This window comes from Spea bombifrons, chromosome 10 (genome assembly GCF_027358695.1).
Source record: "Spea bombifrons isolate aSpeBom1 chromosome 10, aSpeBom1.2.pri, whole genome shotgun sequence".
Classification (NCBI taxonomy): Eukaryota; Metazoa; Chordata; class Amphibia; order Anura; family Pelobatidae; genus Spea; species Spea bombifrons.
In genome coordinates, this window is record NC_071096.1 from 10,121,261 (window position 1) to 10,148,616 (window position 27,356).

A 27,356-nucleotide genomic window follows, 5' to 3' on the forward strand; every position below is an offset into this window, starting at 1 on the left:
GGAATGTCAGCTCCTGACTTTTAAAGCAATTACTGACCTGAGTTAGATGTGTTTTTGTAGGTTGTTTTGTTCATATTCACTTTCTTGTGCGTTATCAACCATGCTGACCTTGGCTCAATTCCACCTGGTCAATGGTTAAGCGTTTTTCAGTCAACAATGCATGTGGAGCAGGTGCATATGTAGCAATTATCTCTTAAACAAAACAGAAAAAAACACGAAACCTGCGTAGATTGAATCATTTAGCCGTGATTTTCTAGAATAAAAGCTTCCAGGTCATTTTCATCTGTTCTGTGGGGCTCAATTCCCCACTTAATGTGAGGGTATTTTTGATTATCTGTGATGACAGATAACGATTCGGGCCATCGAGTCTGCTCATTTTTCCTGATGCAAGAGATTCAAACCTTGGTCTGGTCCCATAGTGAGGATAGCTTTATCGCATGCCTGTTTAAATTTCCTCACTGTATTAGCCTCCACCACTTCCCCTGGCAAACTGTTCCATTTATTTACTACTATCTCAGTAAAGTAGAAATTTCTTACGTTACCTCTCAGCCTCTGACCCTCTAGTTTTAGACTATGACATCTTGTTCTAACATTGCTCCTTTCAAATAATCATGCTTTTGTTAAATCCCTTTAAGTATTTAAATGTTTCTTTTGCATCTCCTCTTTCTCTTCTTTCCTCCAAGCTATACATATTAAGATCCCTTAGAAATTATCACTAAAGACTATCTTTCAAACCGCCTACCATTTTTTTAGCCCTCCTCTAAACTCTCTCCAATGAGTCAATATCCTTCTGGAGATCTGGGGTCTCCAGAACTGTATACTAGATGAGGTCTGATCAGAGATCTGCTATTCATGTCTCTTCCTATACAACCCTGCTTACTTTTTCCAACACTCTATTGCATTGTCTGTTTACTTCTAAGTCCCTGACAGAACAGTGCCCCAATGCTACATTCTGCCTTAGGAGTTTTATGTCCCAAGTGCATTACTTTACATTTAGCAACCGTAAACTGAAGCTGCCAGATTCTGGACCATCATACTAAACTAGTCAAATCATCTGTAATTTGACTGGTTCCATCTGAAAGTTCTACCCTGTTGCAGACCTTTGTATCACCTGCAAAAATACCTACCTTACCATTAAGACCTTCTGGTAATATCACTAATAAAAATACTAAAAAGTACAGGTCACAATACTGATCCCTGAGGTACCCCACTAGTAACAAGTCCTCCCTCTGAATATACACCATTAACTACAACATTCTGCCTCCTATCACTTAAACATTGCCTTATCCATGCACTTATTTTGACATCTAAACCCAAAGACTAAATTAAATAAGTCTGCCAACGATTTTGCCAGGACACGTTGAAACTTTTTGAATAACGTCAGGAAAGAGAGTCGCTGGTTCAACACTGCTGCAGATAACGAAAATAAATTTCAGCCAGCTCTAGTGGCCAATGAGATGGAAGGAGGTGAACAAATCCATGTGGAGTCCAGTTTGAAATCAACAAAAAACTGGGATGTGAATCAGCCCATGTGCTTATACATACTGAAAAAAATACAAACTTACTTAATTTGTGAAATTAAGCTATTCAGTGGCAAAATAACCCCCAATTGATCCTCTAGTATGGTGAACAGATAATTAGTTTGTCCTGTTTACCAACAAATTTAAATTGAGCTGTAAATACAGAATCATTCACTCATGTTGTGGGCTAGGCCACTCCATGACCTAAATGTGCTTCTTGAGCCACTCCTTTGTTGTGTGTGTTTTGGGTCATTGTCATGCTGGAATACCCATCCACGACCCATTTTCAATTCCCTGGCTGAGGGAAGGAGGTTCTCACCCAAGTACATGGCCCCATCCATCGTCCCTTTTGATGTGGTGAAAAACACCCCAAAGCATAATGTTTCCACCTTCATGTTTGGTGTTCTTGGGGTCATAGGCAGCATTCCTCCTCCCCCAAACATGGCGATTTTGGTCTCATCTGACCACAACACTTTCACCCAGTTCTCCTCTGAATCATTCAGATGTTCATTGGCAAATTTCAGATGGGCCTGTACATGTCCTTTGTTGAGCCAGGGGCACCTTGCGGGGGCTGCAGGATTTCAATCCTTCACGGCGTAGTGTGTTACCAATTGTTTTCTTAGTGACTGTGGTCCCATCTGCCTTGAGATCATTGACAAGATCCTCCCCAGACCGAGGGAGATTGACAGTTATTTTGTGTTTTTTCCATTTGCGAATAATCGCACCAACTTTTGTCACCTTCTCACCAAGCTGCTTGGTCTTGTAGCCCATTCCAGCCTTGTGTAGGTCTACAGTCTTTTCCCTGACATCCTTGGACAGCTCCTTATTCATGGCCATGGTGGAGCGTTTGGAATCTGATTGATTCCTTCTGTGGACAAGTGTCTTTTATAGCGGTAACAAGCTGAGATTAGATGCACTCTTTTTAAGAGAGTGCTCCTAATTTCAGCTCGGTACCTGTATAAAAGACACCTGGGAGCCAGACCTCTTGCTGATTGATAGAGGATAATGTATAATTTATTTTAAATGCGTTATTCTGGATTTTTTGTTGTTATTCTGTTTCTCAATGTTCACCTACCATTAAAATTATAGACTGATTATGTCTTTGTGAGTGGGCAAATGAACAAAATCAGCAGTGGATCAAATCATTTTTTCCTTCACTGTACTACTTGTCCTGCCTACCCATTGTACAGTGCTATGGAATATAACAGCGCTATATTAAACAATATATAATAATAATTTGTAAGGCTGAGCAGTGATGTATTCAGGACCTAGGATGGCTGCAGTCCCACTGTGCAAATAAGGGGATAGATTCCTCTCTTGGGTTGTCTGCCCCTAGGATGTGCCCCTACTCAGTCCAAAGTGGCCTATTTACACTGCAGGATGCATTACAAAAGCATGGAGCTCCAGAACGTGACGTGAATATCCCGCTGCTCCACACGAGGACTGCAACCGTAGAGAGGGCGACTGGGGGTGCTGCCCTTGACCAGACCTAAGGCAGCTCCCAAGGTTAATATGTCCCTTAGGATGAGGTATAAAACCTTAAGGCAGGGCATTGCTTAGAGTTCAGGACTGGATCTGTCTTGCATGATCTCATGCTAGCCTACTGATCAGATTGAAAAGGGTAGAGTCAAGGAGCTCCACATAGTGTTTCACATACATTCTTCCCACCATGAAGACAAGGAGGAGTACTTAAAAAATGCGTAACTGTTCCTTTAAGGGATGGGCTTATGAATTGAGTTTCCGTAGAAATATTATGATATTCTTATTTCTGGATTTGCAATCAAGTTCCCTTGATTACAGTATCTTTCACCAAGACTCATCACACGAATTGCTCTACACACCCAAAGGGATTTTAGGTATTCTAACTGCGGCGCCAGTGTGATTAGCGCCTTTTGTTAAGTTCCTTGATAAATAAATAAAACATTGTTCAACCGTCGAACTAATTGTTGTGAGATATTCCAGCATATTCATTCTTGTGGGAATCCTACTTAAAAGATTATCACATTTAATAGGAAACCTATCATAGGATTTATCACTGATCCCCTGGTTATCCCAAGAGGACCTTAAAAATTTGTCACAGAAAAACTGTTAGAACATGCACATTACTCATTTTTATATTATAATCTATTCTGCGTTACAGGTTTTATTGCCTTTAAGAACAAATGAAAAAGCTACAGGTTTGACAAGTGAGGCACATTACTAAAATGTTCTTGTGGGACAAAAAAGAACAACGATTTAAGTAAATATTTGTATTGAAAGAACCTAAAGTTATTGTAGCTACCATGACAGCAGAATATTAGGCTATTTTGAGACAATGATAACGATTTATTTCTTAAATAATTATTTCTTCTTAATTGGCTTTTTCCATGTATTAGAAGCAGGATCACCTCCAACTGCAATAATCGCCCGTTCGCAATAAACAGCTGCAGACATCAGGGTTCCTGATACGTGTAAAAATATATTCTTTCATTTTTATTTATTTATAATGCTTACGTTCATAAATGTGGGAGGTTTTTGTGTACAATAACTGTGTTTTCATTGAGATTATCTCATTTGGTCTTGTAGACATTATATATACATATATATATATATATAGACACATATATAGTCTACAATTTTATTGTAAAAGGGATCTTGAAATTCTAGATTTTTGACTGTTGACCAATTAAACGACATTGCTACAAATTATTAATCTGACAAGTATAATGGGTTAATGTATATAATTTCTGATAATATTCAAGTAATAAATGTAAGAGCTGATTATGAAGGATGTGTTTAAAATGTTATTTTTTTAAACTTTGTGTGTGTGTGTGTGTAGGTGGCATATATATATATATATATATATATATATCAGTTTAAATGTATGTGTATAATATATAAAATGTATATAAATTATATACATCATTCAGGATTAATGGTGACCATTTAGAGCACCAAGAAGTTTATATAATGGAATGTGAGCAGTAAAGGAGATGCAAAATAAGGGCAGGCCAGTGCGCACCTGCTGCTTGTCTGCCCCCAGCCCTCTGTCTGCCTGTGACTGTCTGCCTGTCTGCCCTCCCTCCCCGCACATAGCGCCACCAGCTCCATCAGCCGCCAGTTGCTATAGAGCCGCGCTCCGGCAGCATTACGCGTTGCTATGGAAACGCCCCGACGGTTGCTTCTTTTCCTCTGGTAGCTCTGGGAGGGGCGGTGTGCTGCGTAAAAACGCGCCTTCTGATTGGCTTGCTCTCGCAAGGACAGACGGGATCCGGTTCCTGCGCGGCCATGTTGCATTCTGGCTTCTGTCTTTTTGTTTGTTTCTGATGGTTTTCTGATGAAGACTCCTCAGTGTGGGCAAAGACCAGGTAGGTAGCCGGGACTAAGATATATAAAACAGGGAAATATGAGTTAGATTCGGCGCTCATATCACCAACGAGTAAAATGCACCATTATATGTGTGTTTGTGTGTCCCAGTCTTATGTCAGAAGTCTGAGGTAAACCCAGTGTGTAGCTCCTGTGTATAATATATGCCCAGAAAACAGGTCTGTGGGAATAATATATCATGTATTTGCCATGTAGCACATAAAAATACTTTATACTGTGATACTAGTGAGGAAATGATCACTATTGGTTAATGTATATTATATATTATCTCTACACAGTAAATTGTTACATATTTCATATATACACATTTACGTTTGGAACAGGGACTATATATGTCTGCATATGTGTATATATATATATATATATTTATATATATATATATATATATATATATATATATATATATATATAATATGTCTACAAGACCAAATGAGATCATCTCAATGAAAACACAGTTATTGTACACAAAAAAACTCCCACATTTATGAACGTAAGCATTATAAATAAATAAAAGAATATATTTTTACACGTATCCGGAACCCTGATGTCTGCAGCTGTTTATTGCGAACGGGCGATTATTGCCGTTGGAGGTGATCCTGCTTCTAATGCATGGAAAAAGCCAATTAAGAAGAAATAATTATTTAAGAAATAAATCCTTATCATTTTTCTGATTAATTTTCTTTCTAGATGAACCCAGAAGCCTTATCAATTTACATTTTCTTATAAAGCTCAAAAGAGTCTGCGTAAATAACAAGATTAATGGGGGCGGTTGGAATATCATAATAATTTTTAACGTTAAAATTATTATTTTCCTAAATATAAATCATATTTATTTAACCTTCGATAAGTGTTCACATATTACTTAAACCAAATCCTAATCGGTAACTTAGGGCCAAAGCATCCAAAAGGCGAAAAGACATTTGATGGGAATACCGTAATAAATGTGGATTCATTATACTGAGCTCTCTTTTTCTAGTTGCTGGGAAGGTAAAACATGTCTCTCACATCAAGCTGTGAACGCTCTGGCAGAAGGCGCTCTCATTCCACTCCTCGTAAGGAAAGCAAAACTGGATCCAAGAGCCATAACCTCAACAGTTCAATCGACTCTACTTACTCCTTGCTGTCACCCATCTACCATGACAGCTTTGAGAGTAGTGACGAGGATCAAGCTTTGGAGCAGGACATAACGACAGATAGATCTAAAGATGAAGAACCAAGGTAATGTTTAGTGGGCATCTAACTGCACCATTGTTCATTTCACAGTTAACATAGAATGCCATGTAATGGGGACAGAGGTGATAATGTTATGCAAAATGTTTTAGGGGTGACATCATCCCATACGTTATTCAGCTAGTTAGGAAAAAGTATTTAGGGTAAAAATGCTTATTAACTTGAGAATACGTTTGACTCCTTCAAGTGTGGAAAAGAAAAAATGTCGGTGCGCTAAGCTAGTCACAGGCTCAAATAATACAAATGTGTAATACGAGGCCTACCAAACAGGTGTAAGCATGCTGCAAGAAACAGTGTATTGGCTGTACAATGTATACAAGAAACAAAAACTGTCTGCGCTTCTTACCCTAATAAAGTTGGCAACAAATATATAAACATAATATAAATGAGAGGTTTTGGTTATATGAATTGGCCAAAGCAAGTGTGGCTCAGTCAAAGCCAGGCCTTGATCCCTGTTTGCCGAAATTGTGGCTAACCAAGCCATACTCGCCAGTTGTGGTTGCGCAGACGGCATCATCGAAGAGGAGCGGCCAGCTTGTGTGTCTCTTCTCATCAGCTAGGCCAGTCAAGACCTTAGACTTAATCTCACTGCGAAAGAACAGCTGCTGCTGCTAAATTGTGTTTTCCATCTTTTTTTAATACGTGTATAGTGTGAGAGCTGAACAGTATTAATAGAGTAATGTAATAGAACTGATGAGATTTTTAGGTAGGACATTGACCATACAGAAGCTCTTCAGTGATGGTTCCAGGATGTGGACATCTGGTGATGAAATGACATTTGAAATTATGCATTCTTTATCATAACAACCTAAATAAAAAAAAAAAAAAAAAAAAAAAAAAAGGTTCAATACAAGAAAGTAAATGCACGTTAAAAAAAGCTCAGATGGCCAGTAACTTTACAAAAGATTGCTTGTTTATTTAACGCAAATTGTAAACTGCGTCACCATTTGCTAAATCAGTCATCTCAGACCATACTATATTATTGTATTTTATTATTGTTATTATTATTTAGGTCTCCAGATTGCCAAGATAATGGAACACACAGCAAGGCCTCAGAATTATCGCAGCAAGAGTTGAATCTTACTCCCTGGGAGACATGGATTATTTGCAAAGAAAAACAAATGCGCATTGAGTTGGAAAATAAATTATCAGAGGTAAAAATAGGGAATAAATATAGTTCCTGAAATGCCTTATAAGCTAGCTATGTGTCTTTAAAAAACCCTATCTCATAAATAGTGGTTACATTAGCATTTATCCTGTCTATTTGGAATGAGACCACTGTATTGGGTTTATTCACCAAAAAGGGAGTTGGTAGGAGAGTTAAAGTTATCTCGCTGGCTTCAATACATTATGAGGGACCAACCCCAGTGAGGCTGCCCCGAAAAATAGCATGGATGGCCCTATATAAAGTATATTTAAATAAATGAGACTTCTCCAATACCAACACTCTGATTAAACCATGCATCATGTAGGGTCAGCTCTGCTGATAAATTCTTCAGGGATTGCCCATTATAATGCTTAGTGAATTCAGGCGGTCACAGCCACATCTCTCCCTCCAGCTCCATATTTAATGAATAAACCCCTTTATGTTAAAGGGACAAACCACCCATCATATGCACATGAATACAAAAGATAGTTGAGTGTCATGTTTATATTAATTATTTTTGCACAGAAATGAATAGAAGGATTCATCAGAATGCCCCTTATGTGTTTGTTCTCTTTCTCTGTTGCTCAGCTGCTTTATATTGTAAGATATGTGTTTGGTTGAAGGCACATGGATTCTTACTCATCGCCAGTCAGCTTCAGCACTTAGAGTCATTTAATATGCCTTCAATTGTTGGAAAGCCTGTACAGGACGCTAGACTGTCCCTTTAAATACAACTAACAATACATTGTTTCTTTGGAGGATTTTTCACACAGGTGCTACTAAGTAATGTAATTTAAAATCTCAACTGGATTTTAAGATTCTGAGAAATACCCTTACATAGGCATATAATATTTACAGAAGGTGAAAGTGGAAACCTCCACCTTCTGAGTTGGAATAACCTAACAAGGTATCAGTGGTCCAGATGACCTACAGGCCTACTACTATGTATTAAGCAGACCCGTGGGTCAGTACTTTTTTTGAGATCCTTTGAGTGATTGTAGTGGGGTTACTTAGTTTATAAGGTTTGACTATTTAAACATTGTTTCCTTCTGGTTGTGTTTGATCTGTCAGCCTGGAATCAAACCCGCTGGTCCCATTAGACAGAGAGGAGCTTAGGCTGTCCTCACCAGGAGAAAAGTTCTTCAGTTTTATAATAACATAGAAGCGAATGGATGTTTTTATTATTATTATTATTATTATTATCTTTTATTTATATAGCGCCAACAGTTTACGCAGCGCTTAATACAATACATAAATTCAAGGGGTATGACAAGACAAGAATTGACAGACTAAGACAAACCGATACATTTGGTGGAGAGAGCCCTGCTCGCAAGCTTACAATCTAGAGGGAAAATGGGGTGATAAACATAAGGCATAGAGAAAGGGTGAGAGGTATTGTGGGGGTATCAATGACAAGGATGTTCTAGCAGCTAAGATGGTATGCTTCTCTGAAGAAGTGGGTTTTTAGATGTTTCTTGAATGTCGGGAGGGAGGGTGAATTCTGAAGGTTCCTTGGGAGCAGATTCCAGAGATATGGGGCAGCTCGAGTGAAATCTTGTAGACGGGAAAAGGAAGAGGTGATGAGTGAGGAGGAGAGCCTTAGCCCATGGGAGGAACGTAGGGATCGAGTAGGAGAGTATTTGCTAATGAGGTCAGAAATGTACGGAGGAGCAGTATTGTGGATGGCCTTATATGTCAGTACCAGGATCTTAAATTTAATTTTAAAGGTAATTGGGAGCCAGTGGAGGGATTCACAGAGGGGGGAAGCAGAAGAGGAGCCTAGCAGCGGCATTAAGGATAGACTGTAGTGGAGAGAGTCGAGACAGTGGAATGCCAACCAGAAGAGTGTTGCAGTAGTCAAGACGGGAAATGATAAGTGAATTAGGGCTGCAACTAACGATTATTTTAATAATCGATTAGTTGGCCGATTATTTTTTCGATTAATCGATTAATCGGATAAAAAAAATGAATGTAAATTTTTCATTTATTTAAAATAATTTAATAAACAAATGATGTTAAATACAAACAGCAGAATAACTTTGATAATACATTTCTTGTCTTTATTTCCCAACCAGCCCCCCAATATATGCACATTTGAGCCCAGGCTTGCTACGCTGCCTCCCAGACATGCCATGCTGCCCCCCCACATATGCCACGCTGCCTACCACAGCACTCCACGCTGCCTCCCACATATACCACTCCACGCTGCCTCCCACATATACCACTCCACGCTGCCTCCCACATATACCACACCACGCTGCCTCCCACATCTGCCACTCCACGCTGCCTCCCACATATGCCACTCCATGCTGCCTCCCACATCTGCCACGCCACGCTGCCTCCCACATCTGCCACTCCACTCTACCCCCCACATGCCACTGTACCTGATACGCCTTATACCCCCTGAAACACCACTCCATCCTCCCCAGACATGCCACCCTGCCCTCCCCACATATGCCACGCCATGCTGCCTCCCACATCTGCCACTCCACAATGCCTCCCACATATGCCACGCTGCCTCCCACATCTGCCACTCCACGCTGCCTCCCACATCTGCCACTCCACGCTGCCTCCCACATCTGCCACTGTGCCTGATGCGCCTTATATCCCCTGATACCCCACTCCATCCTCCCCAGACATGCCACCCTGCCTCCCAGACATGCCACTTCTCTACCCCCAGATATGCCACTCTACCCCCAGATATGCCTTATACACCCTGATACACCACTCCGTCCTCCCCAGACATGCCACACTGCCCTCCCCACATATGCCTTATATACTGTATATGCCTTATACCCCCAGATATGTCACTTCACTGCCCCCAGGATTTAGATTCCCCTAAATTAACCCTAAACTCCCCATTAACCATAACTGCCCCTAAATTAACCCTTAACACCCCCTTAACCACAGCATCCCCTAAATTAACCCTAAAGAACCCATCAACCACAGCATCCCCTAAATTAACCCTAAACACACCATTAACCACAACTGCCTCAAATTAACCCCAAACACCCCATTAACCACAGCTGCTCCTAAATTAACCCTAAACACCCTATTAACATAACTGCCCCTAAATTAACCCTAAACACCCAATTAACCATAACTGCCCCTAAATTAACCCTAAACACCCCACTAACCATAACTGCCCCTAAAATAACCCCCACCTCCCCTAACTTTCAGTAGCCCAAATATATATATATAGATATTACATACATATACACACACACATATATATACATATATACATATATATATATATATATATATATATATATATATATATATATATATATATATATATATATATATATACACATATACTTACAGTTAGATGAGTGTCACAGCCATGTGGTTCTGGCCTGGAGAAGGAAGGGGCGGGGCCAGTTGTCACAGTGATTACAGGGAGGGGAGTAAGTAGGAGCTGCTGCTGTGAGACGGTGAGTCAGACTAAACGGATTATATAATGAGGGGGATTTTTCAGAGCGTTTGCCCTGAAAAAACCCTCATTTTATAATCGATAATAATCGATTCAACTAATCGATAATGAAATTCGTTGCCAACGAATTTCATTATCGATTATCGATTTTATCGATTAGTTGTTGCAGCCCTAAAGTGAATGAACCAGAGTTTTTGTGGATTCTTGGGTGAGGAATGGGCGGATACGAGAGATGTTTTTTAGGTGCAGGCGGCAGGATCTGGCGAGGGACTGAATGTGAGGGATGAAGGAGAGGTTTGAGTCAAGGATGACCCCAAGGCATCGGGCCTGGTTAGTAGGAGAGATAGTTGTGTTGTTAATGGTGATAGAGAATTCAGGTAGTGGAGTGGAGATGGAGGGAGGGAAGATAATGAGTTCCGTTTTAGAAAGATTAAGTTTCAGGTAGTGTTGTGACATCCATGAAGAAATAGCAGACAAGCAGCTGGTGATCCGGGACATGAGAGATGGAGAGAGATCAGGAGAAGACAGGTAGATTTGGGTATCATCTGCATATAGATGATACTGGAGGCCAAATGAGTTGATTAGTTTGCCAAGAGAGGAAGTATAAAGAGAGAACAGCAGAGGACCAAGGACTGAACCTTGGGGGACACCAACCGAAAGAGGAAGGGGCGATGATGTGTTGCCTGAGAAGTTGACAGAGAAGGAACGGTTAGACAGATATGAGGAGATCCAGGAGAGAGCTGTATCTCGAATGCCCATAGAAGCAAGTGAGTCAAGAAGAAGGTGGTGATCAACAGTATCGAAAGCAGCAGAGAGATCCAGTAGAATTAGAATAGAGTAGTGACCTTTAGCTTTGGCAGAGAGCAAGTCATTGGAGACTTTTGTTAGAGCTGTTTCAGTAGAGTGAAGGGGTTTGAAACCAGACTGTAGAGGGTCAAGGAGGGAATTAGAGGAGAGGAAGTTAGTGAGGCGATTGTACACAATCCGTTCAAGCAGCTTAGAGGTAAAAGGAAGCAGAGAGATAGGGCGGTAGTTAGTCAAACAGATGGGGTCTGAGGAAGGATTCTTTAGAATTGGTGTGATTAGCGCATGCTTGAAGGCAGATGGTACCGATCCAGATGATAGAGAAAGATTAAATAGGTGGGTAAGTGATGGACCAAGGGATGGACATAGAGACTTTGTGAGGTGTGAAGGGATGGGGTCAAGGGGACAGGTTGTTGGGTGAGAGGAAGAAAGAAGAGTGGCTATCTCTTCTTCGGTTGTAGGGGAAAAGGCAGTTAGTATAGTAGGAGTAGAGAGGGTGGTGGTGAGTGGTGTAGGAGGGAGTTGTAAGGAAGAGAGGTCTTTTCTAATAGTCTCGATCTTCTCTTTGAAGTAGGTAGCAAGATCTTGGGCAGTGAGAGAGGTTTGTGGTGTGGGTGTGGAGGGACAGAGAAGGGAGTTGAAAGTAGAAAAAAGGCGTCGTGGGTTGGAAGAAAGAGAGGATATGAGAGTGGAGAAGTAGAGCTGTTTGGCGAGAGAGAGGGCAGAGTTGTAGGTGTGAAGCATGAATTTATAATGAGTAAAGTCTTCGCTGGATTTTGATTTTCTGAAGTAGCGCTCAGCTGTGCGGCAGCACTTCTGAAGATACCGTGTGGTTTTGGTATGCCATGGTTGGCGTTTAAATTGTCGGGGGTAACTTGTAGTAATTGGAGCTATGGTGTCGAGGGATGAAGCAAGTGTGTTGTTGTAAAAAGAGGCTGCTGTGTCTGGGCAGGAAAGGGTTAACATGGAAGGTAAGAGAGGTTCGAGTGAGGCTGACAGTTGGGTAATGGTATTTTCTGGTAATGGCCTACAAGTATGAGGTGAGCGCTGTAAGTTTGTCTTGTTAGGGGTTAGCACTGGAGAAAAAGATAGGAGGTGGTGGTCAGACAGAGGGAAGGGGTAGATGGAGAAGTCTGAAAGGGAGCATGATCTGGAGAAAACCAGATCGAGTGAGTGTCCCTCGGTGTGCGTAGGGGAATTAGTCCATTGAGAGAGACCAGAGGAAGATGTCAGGGAGAGGAGTTTGGAGCTAGCAGAGTTGTTAGATATATCTAAAGGGATGTTAAAGTCACCCAGAATAAGACAGGGAATATTAGTAGAGAGGAAGAAAGGGAGCCAGGCAGAAAGGTGGTCAAAGAACTGCGAGGTTGGGCCTGGAGGGCGATATATGACAGCAATTTGAAGAGAGAGTGGAGAGAAAAGACGGATTGTGTGAGCTTCAAAGGAACCGAATGAGAGGGAGGGAGGGCTTGGTATATTCTGGAAGGTGCAGTGAGGTGAGAGAAGGATGCCTACACCACCACCCTTTCTGCCATCAGGCCTAGGAGTGTGGCTGAAGTGTAGTCCTCCGAAGGAGAGTGCAGCAGAAGCAGTAGTGTCTTGGGAGGGGATCCAGGTTTCAGTAAGAGCTAGGAGGTTAAAAGCATGAGATAGAAAAAGGTCATGTATACAAGTGAGTTTGTTGCATACCGAGCGGGCATTCCATAGGGCACAGTTAAAGACGGGAGGAAGTTTATGGTTGGAGATGATAGGAATAAGATTGGTTAGGTTGCGCATGTTGATTGAGTTTGCTGGTTAAGAATGATAGGAATAGGACAGGAGTGGTAGAGCAAATGCAGGTAGGTTTCACATATACAGGTTGAGTGTAGAGGTACTGGGATAGCTTTGACAGCAGAGAGATTGGGAGGGATAGGATCTGGAATGCTTTAATGGGGAGTAGTGGGTAATAAAGGGATCCACAGTGTGGTGCCCCCTACTGGCGTGATCCAGTAGATCCGGTACTTAACTGTCTATATATTAGAACAGCACTGGGGCGGGTGGGAGAGAGGCAGGGAGGGCGGGCAAAAAACCAGTTGATTGTGGGGAACATGAAGGTGGGTATTGCAGGTTGTGAGAGCTGTAATAGAGAGTGTTAAATAGTGTTAAAGTGGACAGGGGCAGTAAGAGGGCAGATATAGGAGATAAGGGGTCAGTAGAGCAGAAAGATAGAAAGTAAAATATAACACACTTAAGTAGTGACAGGCATGACATAAATTTTACCAAATAAAAACAAATAAAACAATCAGTGGAAAAATGCTGCAACTCCCAGTAAAGGCATTCCTAGGCCATAAAGCATAGATAGAAAAAAGGGTAATAGACAATTCAGGCACAGAAACAGGAAAATGATAATAACAATACAGAAAACAATAACAGATAATAAAGGAGATCTCTTGGTCCACTCTGTATACCTTGTAGCAAAGTATGCAGGTTTGCTTGGGCTTCAGTTGATTGTGGGGAACATGAAGGTGGGTATTGCAGGTTGTGAGAGCTTGTAGCAAAGTATGCAGGTTTGCTTGGGCTTCAGTTGATTGTGGGGAACATGAAGGTGGGTATTGCAGGTTGTGAGAGCTTGTAGCAAAGTATGCAGGTTTGCTTGGGCTTCAGTTGATTGTGGGGAACATGAAGGTGTTTATTGTATTTAGTAAACCCTACCAGAGACAAAAACAATCTCCATGACTACTTTATTTGTACAGAAATTAAAACAAGAGGAAGAAAGATTAAAACTGCAACAGGAAAAAGAAATGAAAAAGTTACTGGCTGAGGAGCAACACAAGCAGTGGGTCCAGAAAAAACTAGAACAGGTAAAGAAATACTGTGTTTTCTTTGTTTTTGTTTTTTACTCTTACACTCAAGTATGAAGTGAGAGATTTCTTTGCAGCACAGTGACTCTGTTTCTCTCTTATTATATATGTACTGCTTTAAGGTATGTATGTATGTTTCATACTTGGAATGTTTGTTTTCATGTCGTGGACAATCTGTCTGTTGTGTAGTTTGCTAATGGAGCTGCCATCTTTTACCGTAATGAGGTAAACATGTCTGCCCTATAAGTCATACTTGGCATAACATACAGATCATTTCAATGTCCTGTGTAATTTTATCCACGTCTGTTACTGGCTTTCTGTCAGGTTTTCTTACCTTCTGTCGCCTCGCCCTTTTCCCCACCGCTCCCCCTCCTCTGGTAGCTCCTATCCATCTCGCTCCCCCACCAGTTAACTTTATTCAGTACTCTCCCTTTCAATCTGGTTGCCGTTACCCCTCCTTGTACTCCTCTCTCCTTACTTTGCCCTTCGCTCCCTTGCCGGTTACTTCTATCTCCACTTTGCGTTGGTACCTTTTCCAAGTTTGGCCAGACATCTTGAAGCATTTCTGCTCTCACAAACTGCGCCTTTATGTCAAACGGAGTCTATACTGGAGAATTTTCAAAAACACCTTTTCCACACCATAGTTGAGTTGTGTTTCAGGTCTAAAAATTCTGAACTGCATTTTCACTTCTCAAAAACTATTAAGAAAAGAGTCATTTGGTGACATTTCTCACAAAACTGGTTCATCCATTATTTGTAGTTGTTCTGTCTTCTGGATAGTATATTGTGGGACAGAGTAATTTATATGATATATGATATATATATATATATATATATATATATATATATATATATATATATATATATATATATATATATATATAATCTATATATCTCATCCTCTTCTGTCCTTTAGACACGATCCTCTCTAGGTACAGTATAATGCTTTATCTATCCACTGGGCTACAAGTATAAGTAGCACACGCATGGAGAAACAAATATGCATACGTTGAGTGGATCACATGCTTTGAGTACTATTCTATTGCTTTTTGGGTATGAACATGCAGCCCATATGGCGGCCATACTTGAGGTGTTGCCAGCAGCAATGGATTGAAGCCATGTCCTAGTACTAAGAATAACATTTTTATTGCTTGTGTATTGGACATCACAATGAATAGATAGAATTTTCTTGACGAGTGCACTTTAATAAGTACTTTGTTTTAATTTATACTAAATTTTTTGAGTAATCTTTCAGTAATAATACATTATCAATGCAATAATGATACAACAAGGGGGAAAACATAGCCTTCAATCACGTCATAACCTCTCCTTATGTGTTCCCCGCTCCAGGGTTCTGTCACCAATTCAGATCCCGTTTGTTGTTATTATTTATTGTTTTATATAGCGCCATCAAATTACGTAGTGCTGGATTATCTTGGACGCTGGAAGAACGCAGCGTCAACTTGTACTCGTCTAAGACAAGGAGTCTTTTGGCATATGGGGGATTCGGCGAACAGAACCTGTAGGTTGAATTATACCTTCTATTTAAAAGCAAAGCATAGCTTTACTGATCCTTTGATTTTTAAACCTATAGATCATTGGCAAATATTAGGCCTGGCAGGCATAGGTACTGCTCCATTGCACTTAGTAATACTCTACATCTTGCCCTGCTGAAATGGTCTCGATGGAGTATGAAGCTGATGTTTGAGTTGGCAGAAGCTGAAGTATCCCCGTCCCAGTAGTGTTTTATGAGCTGTACGCTGCGTGTTTAAACAGAGCCTCGGTATGTGAAGGTGTGACGGCGTTATTAGTCGGCCCCGGCCCCTCGTGTACTTGGAAACAATGCTATAGAAGTAGGTGCCAGCTTTGTGCAGAGAGGTAATCTGGTTGTAGGTTAACTAAAGCCATTGTTCAGCTGCCATGCTCCTGATATGCAGACAATTACTTACATGATTTACAGAATGCATAGTACCTGGAAGATTGGTTTTGTGCTAGCGATTATTCTGACCCAACCTGAAATTCTGCTTCCAAGACCTTTGACAGCAGAGCATGCAATCCAAGCCGTAAAGATTGAAGACCCATTCGGCCCCGTCTAGTCTGCCCGTTTTACTTGCTCTAAAGACTCAAACCTTAATCACTTCTTGATATAGTCATAGATTCAGGAACCATTTGCCTAACCCGTTTTAGCCTCTACTACTTATTTTGGGAGGTTGTTCCACTAATCTACCACCATTTCAACAAAGTAAAACTTCATCATTCCATCTAAGCCTCTGAAATAATCTTCCCTCCTGTATTTTGTTCTCACAGACTATTCGCTATACTGTATAGAGAAACGAGTCTTCCTATTTCCTCGCGGTGTGCATACCGCAGCCTTTCCATAGATCAGGGGCGTCCAACCTGCGGCCCTCCAGCTGCTGCAGGACTACATCTCCCATCCTCCTCAGCCAGCCCTTTAGCTGAAAGAGCATTATGGGAGATGTAGTCATGCAGCAGCTGGAGGGCCGCAGGTTGGACACCCCTGTCATAGATCATCGTTCCAGATGTTTTTAAATATCCTCGTACAAGCAGATCCAGTGGAAACCTAGAGTATTACAGCCATAATGTGCTGGGCTCGCACCTGTCGGATTCACTTGCCGTCATCAGTTTTCCGACCGGACCTGTGGCGATTGTTACTGTACATGATCTAATTAATGCATTTTTGCTCCTTCTTGCTTCCCTAATTTATATGCGTATTGTTTTATATAGCGCCATCATATTCCGCAGCGCTGTACAATGGGTAAACATAACAATGTTTATTAATAATGCGTATAACATAACAATTGGACTGAAACAAGAGGTAAGGAGGTCCCTGTTCAAACAAGCTTACACTCTAGAACTGATGTCATTTGTATAAAAGCTATGATTTATATATATTTTGCAGCGGAACAAGAAATAATGTAAATCACTTGTTTAACTCTTTAAACGGTGATTAAAAAGTCAATTTTAATTCATAGCAATAAAATACACTGATTTACATATAACTGAATTATGAAAGTAATAAGTGAATGGCTAACCGACGAGATAACACCACTTTCTTGGAAATATCGTAAATATCCTTCATGGAAATAAGTCTTTTCCTCACTCGTATTTTTCTCCCCCCCCAGGGAATGCTTAATTGCCATAAGATAGGAACAGAGGCGCTGATAGGTTGTTGCCATAGAACTGGAAAAGTGTTGTTTGTTTAATGTGATTAAAAATTAAGGATCTGCTAAGGTTTATTTGCTTAAAAGGCTAGAAAGGTTAATTAATGTTTGTGGAACAGCACCTTCAAGAGCATTATGTTCTCTTTAAAGTGTGTATATATAAATGTATTTATAATAATCATCATTGCTTTGATTTGTTGAAAATGCAGATGTAGACATGGTTTTTGCTATGAATTTAAAATCGTAACATTGTAATTGTAACTTTTTTTGTCTAAGTTTTCATTAAAAAAACGGTGAGGCAGTAATGTGTGTTTTAAAAGATCGGATCCATGGGAAACACTTAAAAAATAACCTTTTATTTTGATTGATGTGATTTCCCTTTAAAAGGAAGCAGCTGTAGAAAATTATTGAGGAAATTGTAATTGTGTATGGCAAAAATGGCGGCTTTGGCTGTTTCCGTTTTTGTAATGAATTGTAGATAGATGCCAAAACTCGTTTAGGGCAGCAAATGGTAAAACTACTTCTGCGCATGCTGTAGATGGCAGAGGAAATCTGAGCAAAGGGACCTTGTGATATTTTGCATATCTGTAAACCTTGTAACAATTAACCTTTTCCATCGAAACAAAACAAAGAAAAGCATTTGGACTTTGGTCCCATCCGGTCAGGGCGAATAAACTTGTAGCTCTACAGCTACCCGATGAGCCATAGGGAATGTAGTTAAAGGGACGCTTCAGCCATCAAATGTATTTTTAATGCATATGGAAGCTGAGAGGTCCCTTTAAATGTACGCAGTGTGCCCCCTTCCAAATGCATGGGGGGGATTCTGCATTTGCTTGCCCCCCAGCTATACTCCTTGCCGGTGAAATACTTATTGCCAGTCGGCTCCATCGCTGACTCTGTAAACGCGCTGGGTAGAAAGTCCAACGATTCCACCGTGCGCATGAGCGGCAAGCGCTCCCATTGCTTCCTATACATCAGCGAATCTCTCTGGGTATTTGTATATATATATATATATATATATATATATATATATATATATATATATATATATATAATGCTCTTATGGTTTATAGCACCACGAAGAGAGTCTTCTTTGAAAGCTTTCTAAACGTAGAAGGAATGTAAATGATTGTTTTATACGGATTCCGATATAAAGCATTCCTGTTGTTTCCAGTTTAAAGCCTTTTTAATGCCGGTTTAACACTGAAAGAAGCACAATTATCTCTTGTCGGGGAAAAAAAAAGTCAGTCTGCTAATCGTTAATGTGGCTCCAAGAAACCGGCGGGGCCATTTGTAAAGGTATAATTAGCAAATCAGTCAACATCATAAAACTCTTCTAGTTCTCCTAAAATGAAAGCAGGAGGACAAATAAAAAGGAAATGAGGGATTACGAGGACGCATGCAATAGCTGAGTCCTGAGTCAGGGTAAATATACACTAAATGCTTATTGAATGGAAACATGACTTTTTTTTTTTTTTGTTCTTTCCCTTTTATTCGTCTTTTTTTTTCATCTGTGGGCATAGCGGAAAGTGCAAAACTCTGTGTAAACCATACAAAGGAAATCATTTGAAGGACGCTAACGGTAACTGCCGAGAGGACTTAATATGATGGCGTAGGCTTCAGATTTTGAATGGGCTTCTGCCCCCCCCCGATCTGTAGTCTCTTTCTCTGTACAGGAGCCCATCTGGTCTAACGTTTCCCTGTTAAAGGGATACTAAAGTCTCCACAGCATGCGCACGTACGACTTTTAGTCCAACTCAAGATATTTATTTAAGACCCAAGAGACTTAAGCCATCACGACGGAAGATCAGCAAAGAGGACTGTTCCAGTTTTTGCAGGTCCAAGGTGTCTACAGAGGCTATTCCTTAGTAAAGCGTTGGGATGAAGATTGATGTTTTTCCTTGTTGTGTATCACTATAGTTTCATTACACCTATAGGGACTAGCTGATAGCTTGTCAATCCAGAAAGCCCCTATAGTAAGCTTCTAACATGATGTATGTACTGAGCATGCAAGCCTGTGCTGATGCTGTCCCGGGAAAGTGAGAAGAAGTAAGGAACGGTACATTAATGTTTAATGGAACTAAAACTCTGGGACGTTAAACAGCATATCCTTAGGCACTGACTTAATTTCACCTTTAACTGCTATATCCCAATTGTGGGCATTCTGGAATTACCGTAAATCTTATGGAAGGGCTAGAGTTTGTCTGTGTTACCTCGCTAAATTTGCTACCATCTGGGGACTATTCACTAAAGGGAGAGTTGTCAGGAGAGTTGTCATTTTAACTCTCTCACTTCACTATTCATTATGAAAGGTCCGGAAAGAAGGCCTGAGCTGTCCCTGTATAACGTCTATGTCTGAGGAGACTTTCAAACAAAGCTCAGTAGGGTTGGACATTGATAGTTTTGTTGTGAAGTCTAGAATATGGAACCACAACTCTCCTGTTAACGCTCGCTTTTAGTTTGTGCTCCGCAGATGTTACTGGCTGGAACCACCAGTCCAAATGGCCCTCTTAGTTTTCATATCAAACAGCTGGTGGAGACCAGGCATCCAGGAGTCCCTAACGCGTTCAGACAACCATACCGTCTGACCATAAACTTCTGGTGAAACCTAGCCAAGAGTGACAATGCATCTCAAGATTTAGTTGGGACCTGTGCCTCAGCTGTACTCTTGTTTTTGGCTTGGCACTATAATGACTATAGTGGCTATTTTTTTTGGCTAAAGTAGTTGTTAACCCTTTTGCTGTGTGGCAGAAAATGTGATTTACCGAGTCTTCTTTATTTTCCCCAGGAAAAAAAGGAAAAAGAGCAGCAACTCCTAAGGGCACAAAGGAAAAAGGAACTGGAAGAAATGCAGAAAATGACAATACAAGAAAAGAGCAGAGAGAAGTATCAGGAATGGTTAAGGAAAAAGGAAGAGGAGGACCAGGAACGCAAACGAAAAGAAAAGGTTGGAATTTTTTTAAAAAAATTTGTTAAGTTCCTACTGTCCTTTCCGGGAATAATACGGTAGAGGTGAGGTTTTTTTAAAGAGTCGATTTACAAATGTGCAAGCTGTACGAACATCTGTAATTACCGAACAGTATAGGGGACCACAGTTGACACAGCGACCTCTTGATTGAATCACGTTCTTAAGACATTTGCACGTCTGCCACTAAATGTCACTTGCACTTTTGCCTCTAAAAATAGAGTCCCCAACTTTTCTTTAGTGTTAGGCGACTAGAAAGGAGAAAAGTAGCGAACTGAAATCCATTGTGTTATTTCAGGAGGAAGAGGAGAAACGGTTAGCCGAGCAGAAAGAAAAGAGAGAGAAGGCAGAGATGACGTTTAAAGAATGGGTGGAACGGGCAAAGACCAGACCCCGGGCCCCGTTAAACAGCTATGGTTACGCAAACGGGAAGCTAACAGGTTTGTGATACCATGTATTGCGTTTTGTTAGAAAATAAAAGTTTGTCGTTTGTGTTAAAGTTTTTGCTAGAATTGTCCAGTGTTGCTAACAAATAACAAACCGTATTTGTGTAATTGTCCTGATTAAAGTGAGATAGTGTTTAGCTGAAGACTTTGCACATGGGTAAACACATGTATACATAGGTAGGTAGCGTTGTTTTGGTCGGAGATGGAAGTACTAGAGATTATTGCCTTTATCCAGCATTTTTTTTAGGAGTCCTTAAACAGCCAGTCCATGCAAATTAGCTTAAATAAGAGATGAGAAGTCCTGAGCCTCCTCTTTCGGGATTGTTGCCAGCTTTACAAGTACCCTGCCTGTTTTACGGGCAGACGTTGAACATGCATGGATCGTGTTTTTCCCCCCAGTAAAGTAGATGTTGTCATTGCATGATGTCATGTTGGTAAGCGTCCTGACTACAGATTTCCTTGAGTTGGCAAATATATTTGGTTAAAAAAAACATTTGAGGGAATTTGAAAATGCATGGCGTAGGTATATGGTTATCCTGAATATAACACAAGACCAAGGACCAACTAAGGTTTGAAGCTTTTACAGCAAAAAAAAAAAAAAAAAGCTAGCGGACTGGATAGCTGCAATGGTTCTTATCTGCCATCAAATTCTATTTTTTATGTATAAAAGCAGTATGTATAAAAGCAGCCAATTACTCTGAAGAGGGTGAAATACGGAGTATAATAAATAACGCCCCACTTTTTTCAGCAAATCATTATTGCGAAGTTAGCGTAGCAGGGCTCAATTAATAAAATATCGGGATTGAAAGGTGTTTTCACTGATCGGTTCCCTTTAACATTTCCCCACTAGCCATGGCCCAAAGCTACGTGCGTTGAAATGGTTTCCATTATAGTCTCCAGTTTCAGGTTATATTGTTTACGTTCAAGCATATGGATTTGATTAATTTCCTTTCTGCTTATTTCCATGTCTTTCCTGGTATACAATTTTAGGCACACCACGCTTTTTTAATTTATTATTATTATTATTATTATTATTGAAAATGGTTTTAAAGGGAAATTAAATCTACTGTCCTGTGTATATATAATATATTATGTATAGCAAGTGTCTACATGGGCTTTGGTGGCGTGTAGATAGCTGTGAGTTATGAGCATGTTTCTCGTGCCTTTGTTAGGAGCTCATGACCTGCTGACAGTTTTCACTGATGTCTCGAACACTTTGCCCCGTATACAGCATGACAAACGCCAGAGCTCTCGCATTCAGGTCTGCTGATCTATTTGGCGCAGTGTCCCGATGGGCGAACGGTATTGTTATTGCGAGGTTCACACATTCCTGCTGTCAGCCAGCGTCTGGGTATCTGTGCATGAGAATGCCGATGGTCAGCGCGATGCTGTGAATGTTTAGGGGAAGGGCGATTTTGGTCTGCGGGATGAATGTGTGCCACGCCGGCACATACTAAAAGGGAATAATCTTTACGTGTTTGTATGTATTATATAAATATGGAGAGGGACATGTATTAAGGTTTAGACGTCTATTAAATAAATACTCTTCTAACATAAAGACTTCTGAAATTCTTAGTTTCCATGACTTGTGTGATTTTAGAGATGACCTTTTTGTGTGTGAGAGACCATCACCAACATTACGGCGGGGAGAGAGGCTCAGATCTCCTGTACATAATGAAGATAGTCCGCTTTGTAACATTGGAGATGTTACCCTAGACATGGAGCCTGTGTCTTGGGAAAAGATTTTATTTAAGACACTCGGATTTACAGTATTGGGAATTGGTGGTCTCCCTATTTTCGTTCACCAAGAATTAATACTTCTTTATGTCCCAGCCACCTAAATACCAAACACAGCACTGACTATTAATTTCTGATCCACACACTCGTTTTAACGTTAGAAAAATATATTGAGGGTAGAACAGCATTTAATGCGTACAACCCCCTTAACTCTAAATGCCTATTATGTATTGTAACCAAATGTCAACTTAACAGGTCAGCTAAACTTTTGTGTAACAGGCAGATGTTAAAAGAAACTCTTAGTTGCACTCATGTATTCAGTAGTAACAGTCGATAAGGTCATACGCACAGATCTACACTTTATTCTTAGCAAAAGTTTTTCTTATAGAGGCTTTGCCTTGATTTCCACTCCTTGCACGCAGGTCCCGATGTAAAAACCACACTGTGGTTTCCTCAAATCATGCATTCTTTGTTTATTCAGGATACTATGACGGATGCTCCTATCCTGCCCCAGGCTTCTATAATCCCGTTCCATGGAAACCAATTCACGTGCCACCACCTCAAAAGGAAGGAGCCCAAGATCCATCTAGGAAGAAGAAAAAGAAACCTGTATCCAGCCAGCTCTATCGACCAAACTCGGTCCCACCCTGTAAACCCAAGGACAATCTCCGTGTAGGAGTAGGGTTGTTCAAAAGATGAGCCTTCATCGGAACGGATGAGTTTGACGGTGGCAAGTCCTGGCAGTCAAAGAAACCTCACTCCGTCGATTCCTAATATCAGTCTGTGAATACTGAGCACCAGCACTGTGATGAGAACCTCGCTGGCTATTATGTGAACCCATATAAGATGTAAGATGGTTTTCTAATCTTCAACCTAAACTCTGTGCCGAACTTAAATTGTCAAAGCCTAAAAAACCCGAAATATACTATTGCCAAGGAGAAAAGTTACTTACAAAAAGTACCTAAGCAGAATAGGTCGAATTCTTTTTCCAGCCATGCACACACATATATATATATTTATATTTATATAAAACATTCAGTTTCATACTCCTTTGTGTTTACATTTTAAACAATATGTTGCTTTTAACACAATTTTTACTCATTTTTAGTATTGTTTTAGCGAATCGATTTTGTACATTAAAAGTTTGGCAATATTTGAAATTTAAATGTGAACTTGAAGCAAAATGATTTTATTTTTTAAAAGGATGCAGTGTTTTATTGACCTTATTGTAAATCTAATGTATATCAAGTGCCTTTTTTTTATATTTTTTTGTTACAAAATATCTGTTCAATAAAATGCGATCAGATTGAATTTGAATCTTTCAACAATTAATTTTTTCTTGTTTTCTACTGTTGCTACTTAAACGTATATAAATATTAAATAAGTTGGACAGAATTTGAAACAGCAAAATTAATATACATTTACTTTTATGGGGAAAAAAATAATTGATCATACTAATGCAAGGCACCAAATGTAACATTATAGGCCAACGAGTCTAATTTACACTGGGGTAATAAATGGAGAATGAAGAATACATTCTTCTGACACCCTCATCCAAAGCTGGGGAAGCAATCTGTATATCCTTACTTTAAGTAGGTAAGTTTCTTTGTGCTTGGTAATCCTTTCTGATGAACACAATGTCTCTAAAATGCCGCTGCTATAAACAACATATCAAATAACCAAAGCAGCTATCTTCGGGTATCTCTGAAGGTACAGTGGCTGCTTATGCTAAACATGGCTTGTTTGGAATGCTTTTAATTTGTCAGTGTGACTGATGGATTATTATTGCACGTCACCATAATAATCAATGTCCGTGTCTAAGCAAATAGTGTATGTCCATGATCTCATCTCCTATTTGGTCGCCGACAATCTTCGCTTCAGGCATTGTTTACGTTAGATTTTTTTTTTCTCTCTCTGAGCAAAGCCGCCAATCTCTAACTGTCCCTTGTTTTTTTTTTTTTTTTCTCGTTAATATTTTGTATCTGGCATTTAGAGAAAGTGCCTATTAATCACACCACTGCTCTGACAACGCATTGATTGCTAGATTTGCCCTGAAGGACAGTAGGTCGGATTCTGTCAAAGAAGAGAAGTTTTCTGTCTACTGAATACAAGAATGCTTGTGCCAATCTGTACATGTCTAAGACTGAGACCTGCACACAAAGACAAAATTATGTCCCGTTTGGGTTCCTTACACATGGTTCCACGAGCTTCTTCGTTTCCGTATGACTGAGGGTTGGAAGTGGATGACCCTGACAGCGCCGCCTTCATACCGCTGTTTCAATGTCTTCATTGAGTTTATTATTTACAAGGCATATTGTGACACAACACAGAACAGATACATCAACAGCATAACCCGGTATATACAGGAATATACAGAGCGCAAGCGTCTTACAGCAAGCCGTACAATGAGATCAGGTGGTTAACGCTGTGCCTTCGTCATCTGCCCTTATTCCCTTCGCCCGACCTCAATGATTCCTAATTCCCCCAACCCTCAATTTTTTCCTTCTTCTTGCAGAGCCTTTGCGTGCCAATAGCTGCTTCACTCACTGGTGTGAGCCTACAATAATAATGTTTTTAAAAATGATAAGAATCCGATTTAGTTCCTTGTTTTTCGCGTTCTGGTAGAAAACGGTAAAAGTGGAGCCATCGGCAAAATACATTCCATTGGCTACTTTGGTGATTGCTCCGTGACTGTCCTCCACAAATCCACGTGATACACAATCCTGAAGTAAATCTAAACATATTGACTGAAAAGAAAAAAGTTTTAAAGCCATGATATTCGTAAAGAAAAAGCAATTTCGAACGTTGATTCAAAACTGTTACCAACTGGAAATGTTGGTAGGCATGTTTTCTGTTGAAGAAACGAGTAGTGCTTGTCCTCTTTGGACTTTCTCTTGCTCTGAAATCCATATGTGGATGTTCTTGTTTTGACTTGGTAAAAGCAACCCCTCTACCTTTATAAAATCATATCATATTAAAAGCAAGCAATGCCAGCTATGTGTTTCTTTAGAAACATATTTGATAGTTACAAAGTCCTCCCCGCGCTAGGTCTGTAGATGAGTAAGGCTTTAAATGTTTAAGTATTTTAATATACATTTTGTTAGGACCCCTAGGAAATCACATGCGATAAAACATTGGAGCTGGTTGTATAAGTTGAGAAACACCTTGCGCATCTACTATAATGGACAAGATCCGGGAAAGGAGAAACATCCCGAATGTATAGGGAGGACTCTGATGAATCCCTCAATGCATTCAGATGTAACAAGGTAACGCTCAGCTATTATACGCATTGAAGTGGATATGAGGGCTGGAGTGTTCCTTAAAATCCAGCAACGTCTCTATAATGCTGAGGATCTGGAAAAAAATGACTTGTTTCTGTGCATGGGACCCTTGTAGAGAGAATTCGTTTCAGACAATTATTACTTTGGGCAAAAAACACAGTGAAATGCCCCATATATAAAATAAGCTATGAGGACTTTGGCTCCAACGTCGGTGTTTGACATTATACAATGGCTTTCTGTCTAATAGTTCTGCTCTAGTGAGCTTACCATCTATCTTCCCCTTCTGTACCAGGATATCTTATTGTGCGTTAATGTTGTCAGTTTTAACGTAAATGTTAATTTTCACCATCCCACTATCATAATAGCGACACAGAATCAGCCGGCACTCTATAAATTCACATAATGGTTTGCCGATGGCTACTATTACGGCAGCAGATTTCCAGATTGCCCATTTAAAAGAGCGTAAACTCTATAAGAAAAGAAAACATGGGCAGACTGAACGGGCCTCATCTGGTATCACATATTACATGGTATTCTATGTAATATTCACACATCATATTGATTTCATAATGCCGCTCTATGATATTTGACATATCTCCAAGGTACATTTGTTAAATGGTGATATATACAATTAATAGCAACCTTAATTATTTAATGACTAGTATCCCTGGGGTTCCTATTCCACCAGTCCGTCTTAACCGGCTGTACAAAGCACAGACATTTAGTATTTCAGGGCCGTGAGACCCTACAGGAAAACGCGTCGGCCCACCGTGGATTTGCCGCCGCGGCGAGTTAATGCCGGATTGTAACGTGCTATAGTATAAAGGTCTCTTGAGTTGCTCTAATGTTTCCTACAGTTCAACAATATAATGCTAGGTTTATTTAGCAGACTAAGATACGATTAAGATTTCATGCACACGCAAAGCGTATGGCAGCCGATAAATAATTTCACCGGGAGAGAAATAATATTTATCACCATACCTTGTTACCGGCTCTCATAGGTGAGACTGATTGCTTTAGGCCGATTCTCTTTACCTACTTTTTTTTTCTCTTTAGAGTGAAATTCCAGGTGTGTTTTGTTTTATCCATACCGACGACTTTCGCTCGATGAAGCGAATATGAAGATAATCTATTCTGAAGGCTGTAATAAGAAAGTAAGCTTCTCTGTGGTTTATGTTTTTTTGGGAACAGCTGCTTATATTCCCTGGGGTGCTGTTTTTGGTGTATTTGAGACTTTTCCTGTTCACAAAAAAAAAAAATTAATTCCTATAAACAGGGTTTATGGGATGGGTGGATGTTAGGGATTATCCAAAAATCATAAAGCATACAGTGCTTTCGCAGCTGCCCGAGTCCAGATGTTTTTAACGAAAGCTGCTCAAAACATTTAAAAACAATTATGATT

The 27,356-nt window shown here is 40.2% G+C and overlaps 2 protein-coding genes across 3 annotated transcripts in view; both read left to right on the plus strand.

The window, feature by feature from the left end:
• The first annotated feature begins 4,767 nt into the window (after positions 1-4,767).
• The window catches only part of CCDC34 (coiled-coil domain containing 34), a 54,793-nt gene continuing 32,204 nt past the window's right edge, over positions 4,768-27,356 (plus strand). The window contains exons 1-7 of one of the 2 annotated variants that reach the window (XM_053449173.1): positions 4,768-4,867; positions 5,863-6,104; positions 7,129-7,270; positions 14,236-14,343; positions 20,314-20,472; positions 20,789-20,930; positions 23,155-23,677. In XM_053449173.1, the coding sequence (XP_053305148.1) occupies positions 5,881-6,104; positions 7,129-7,270; positions 14,236-14,343; positions 20,314-20,472; positions 20,789-20,930; positions 23,155-23,372 (993 nt within the window). In that variant the 5' untranslated portion in view covers positions 4,768-4,867; positions 5,863-5,880 and the 3' untranslated portion in view covers positions 23,373-23,677. Of the gene's footprint in view, positions 4,868-5,862; positions 6,105-7,128; positions 7,271-14,235; positions 14,344-20,313; positions 20,473-20,788; positions 20,931-23,154; positions 23,678-27,356 lie in introns of those variants that run through there. The other variant, XM_053449174.1, reaches the window with a different exon arrangement.
• SLC5A12 (solute carrier family 5 member 12) overlaps positions 8,250-27,356 on the plus strand; it is a 152,735-nt gene continuing 133,628 nt past the window's right edge. Inside the window, exon 1 of the mRNA XM_053449170.1 lies at positions 8,250-8,260. The gene's annotated coding sequence lies outside the window, so the exon portion shown is untranslated. The remainder of the gene's footprint in view (positions 8,261-27,356) is intronic.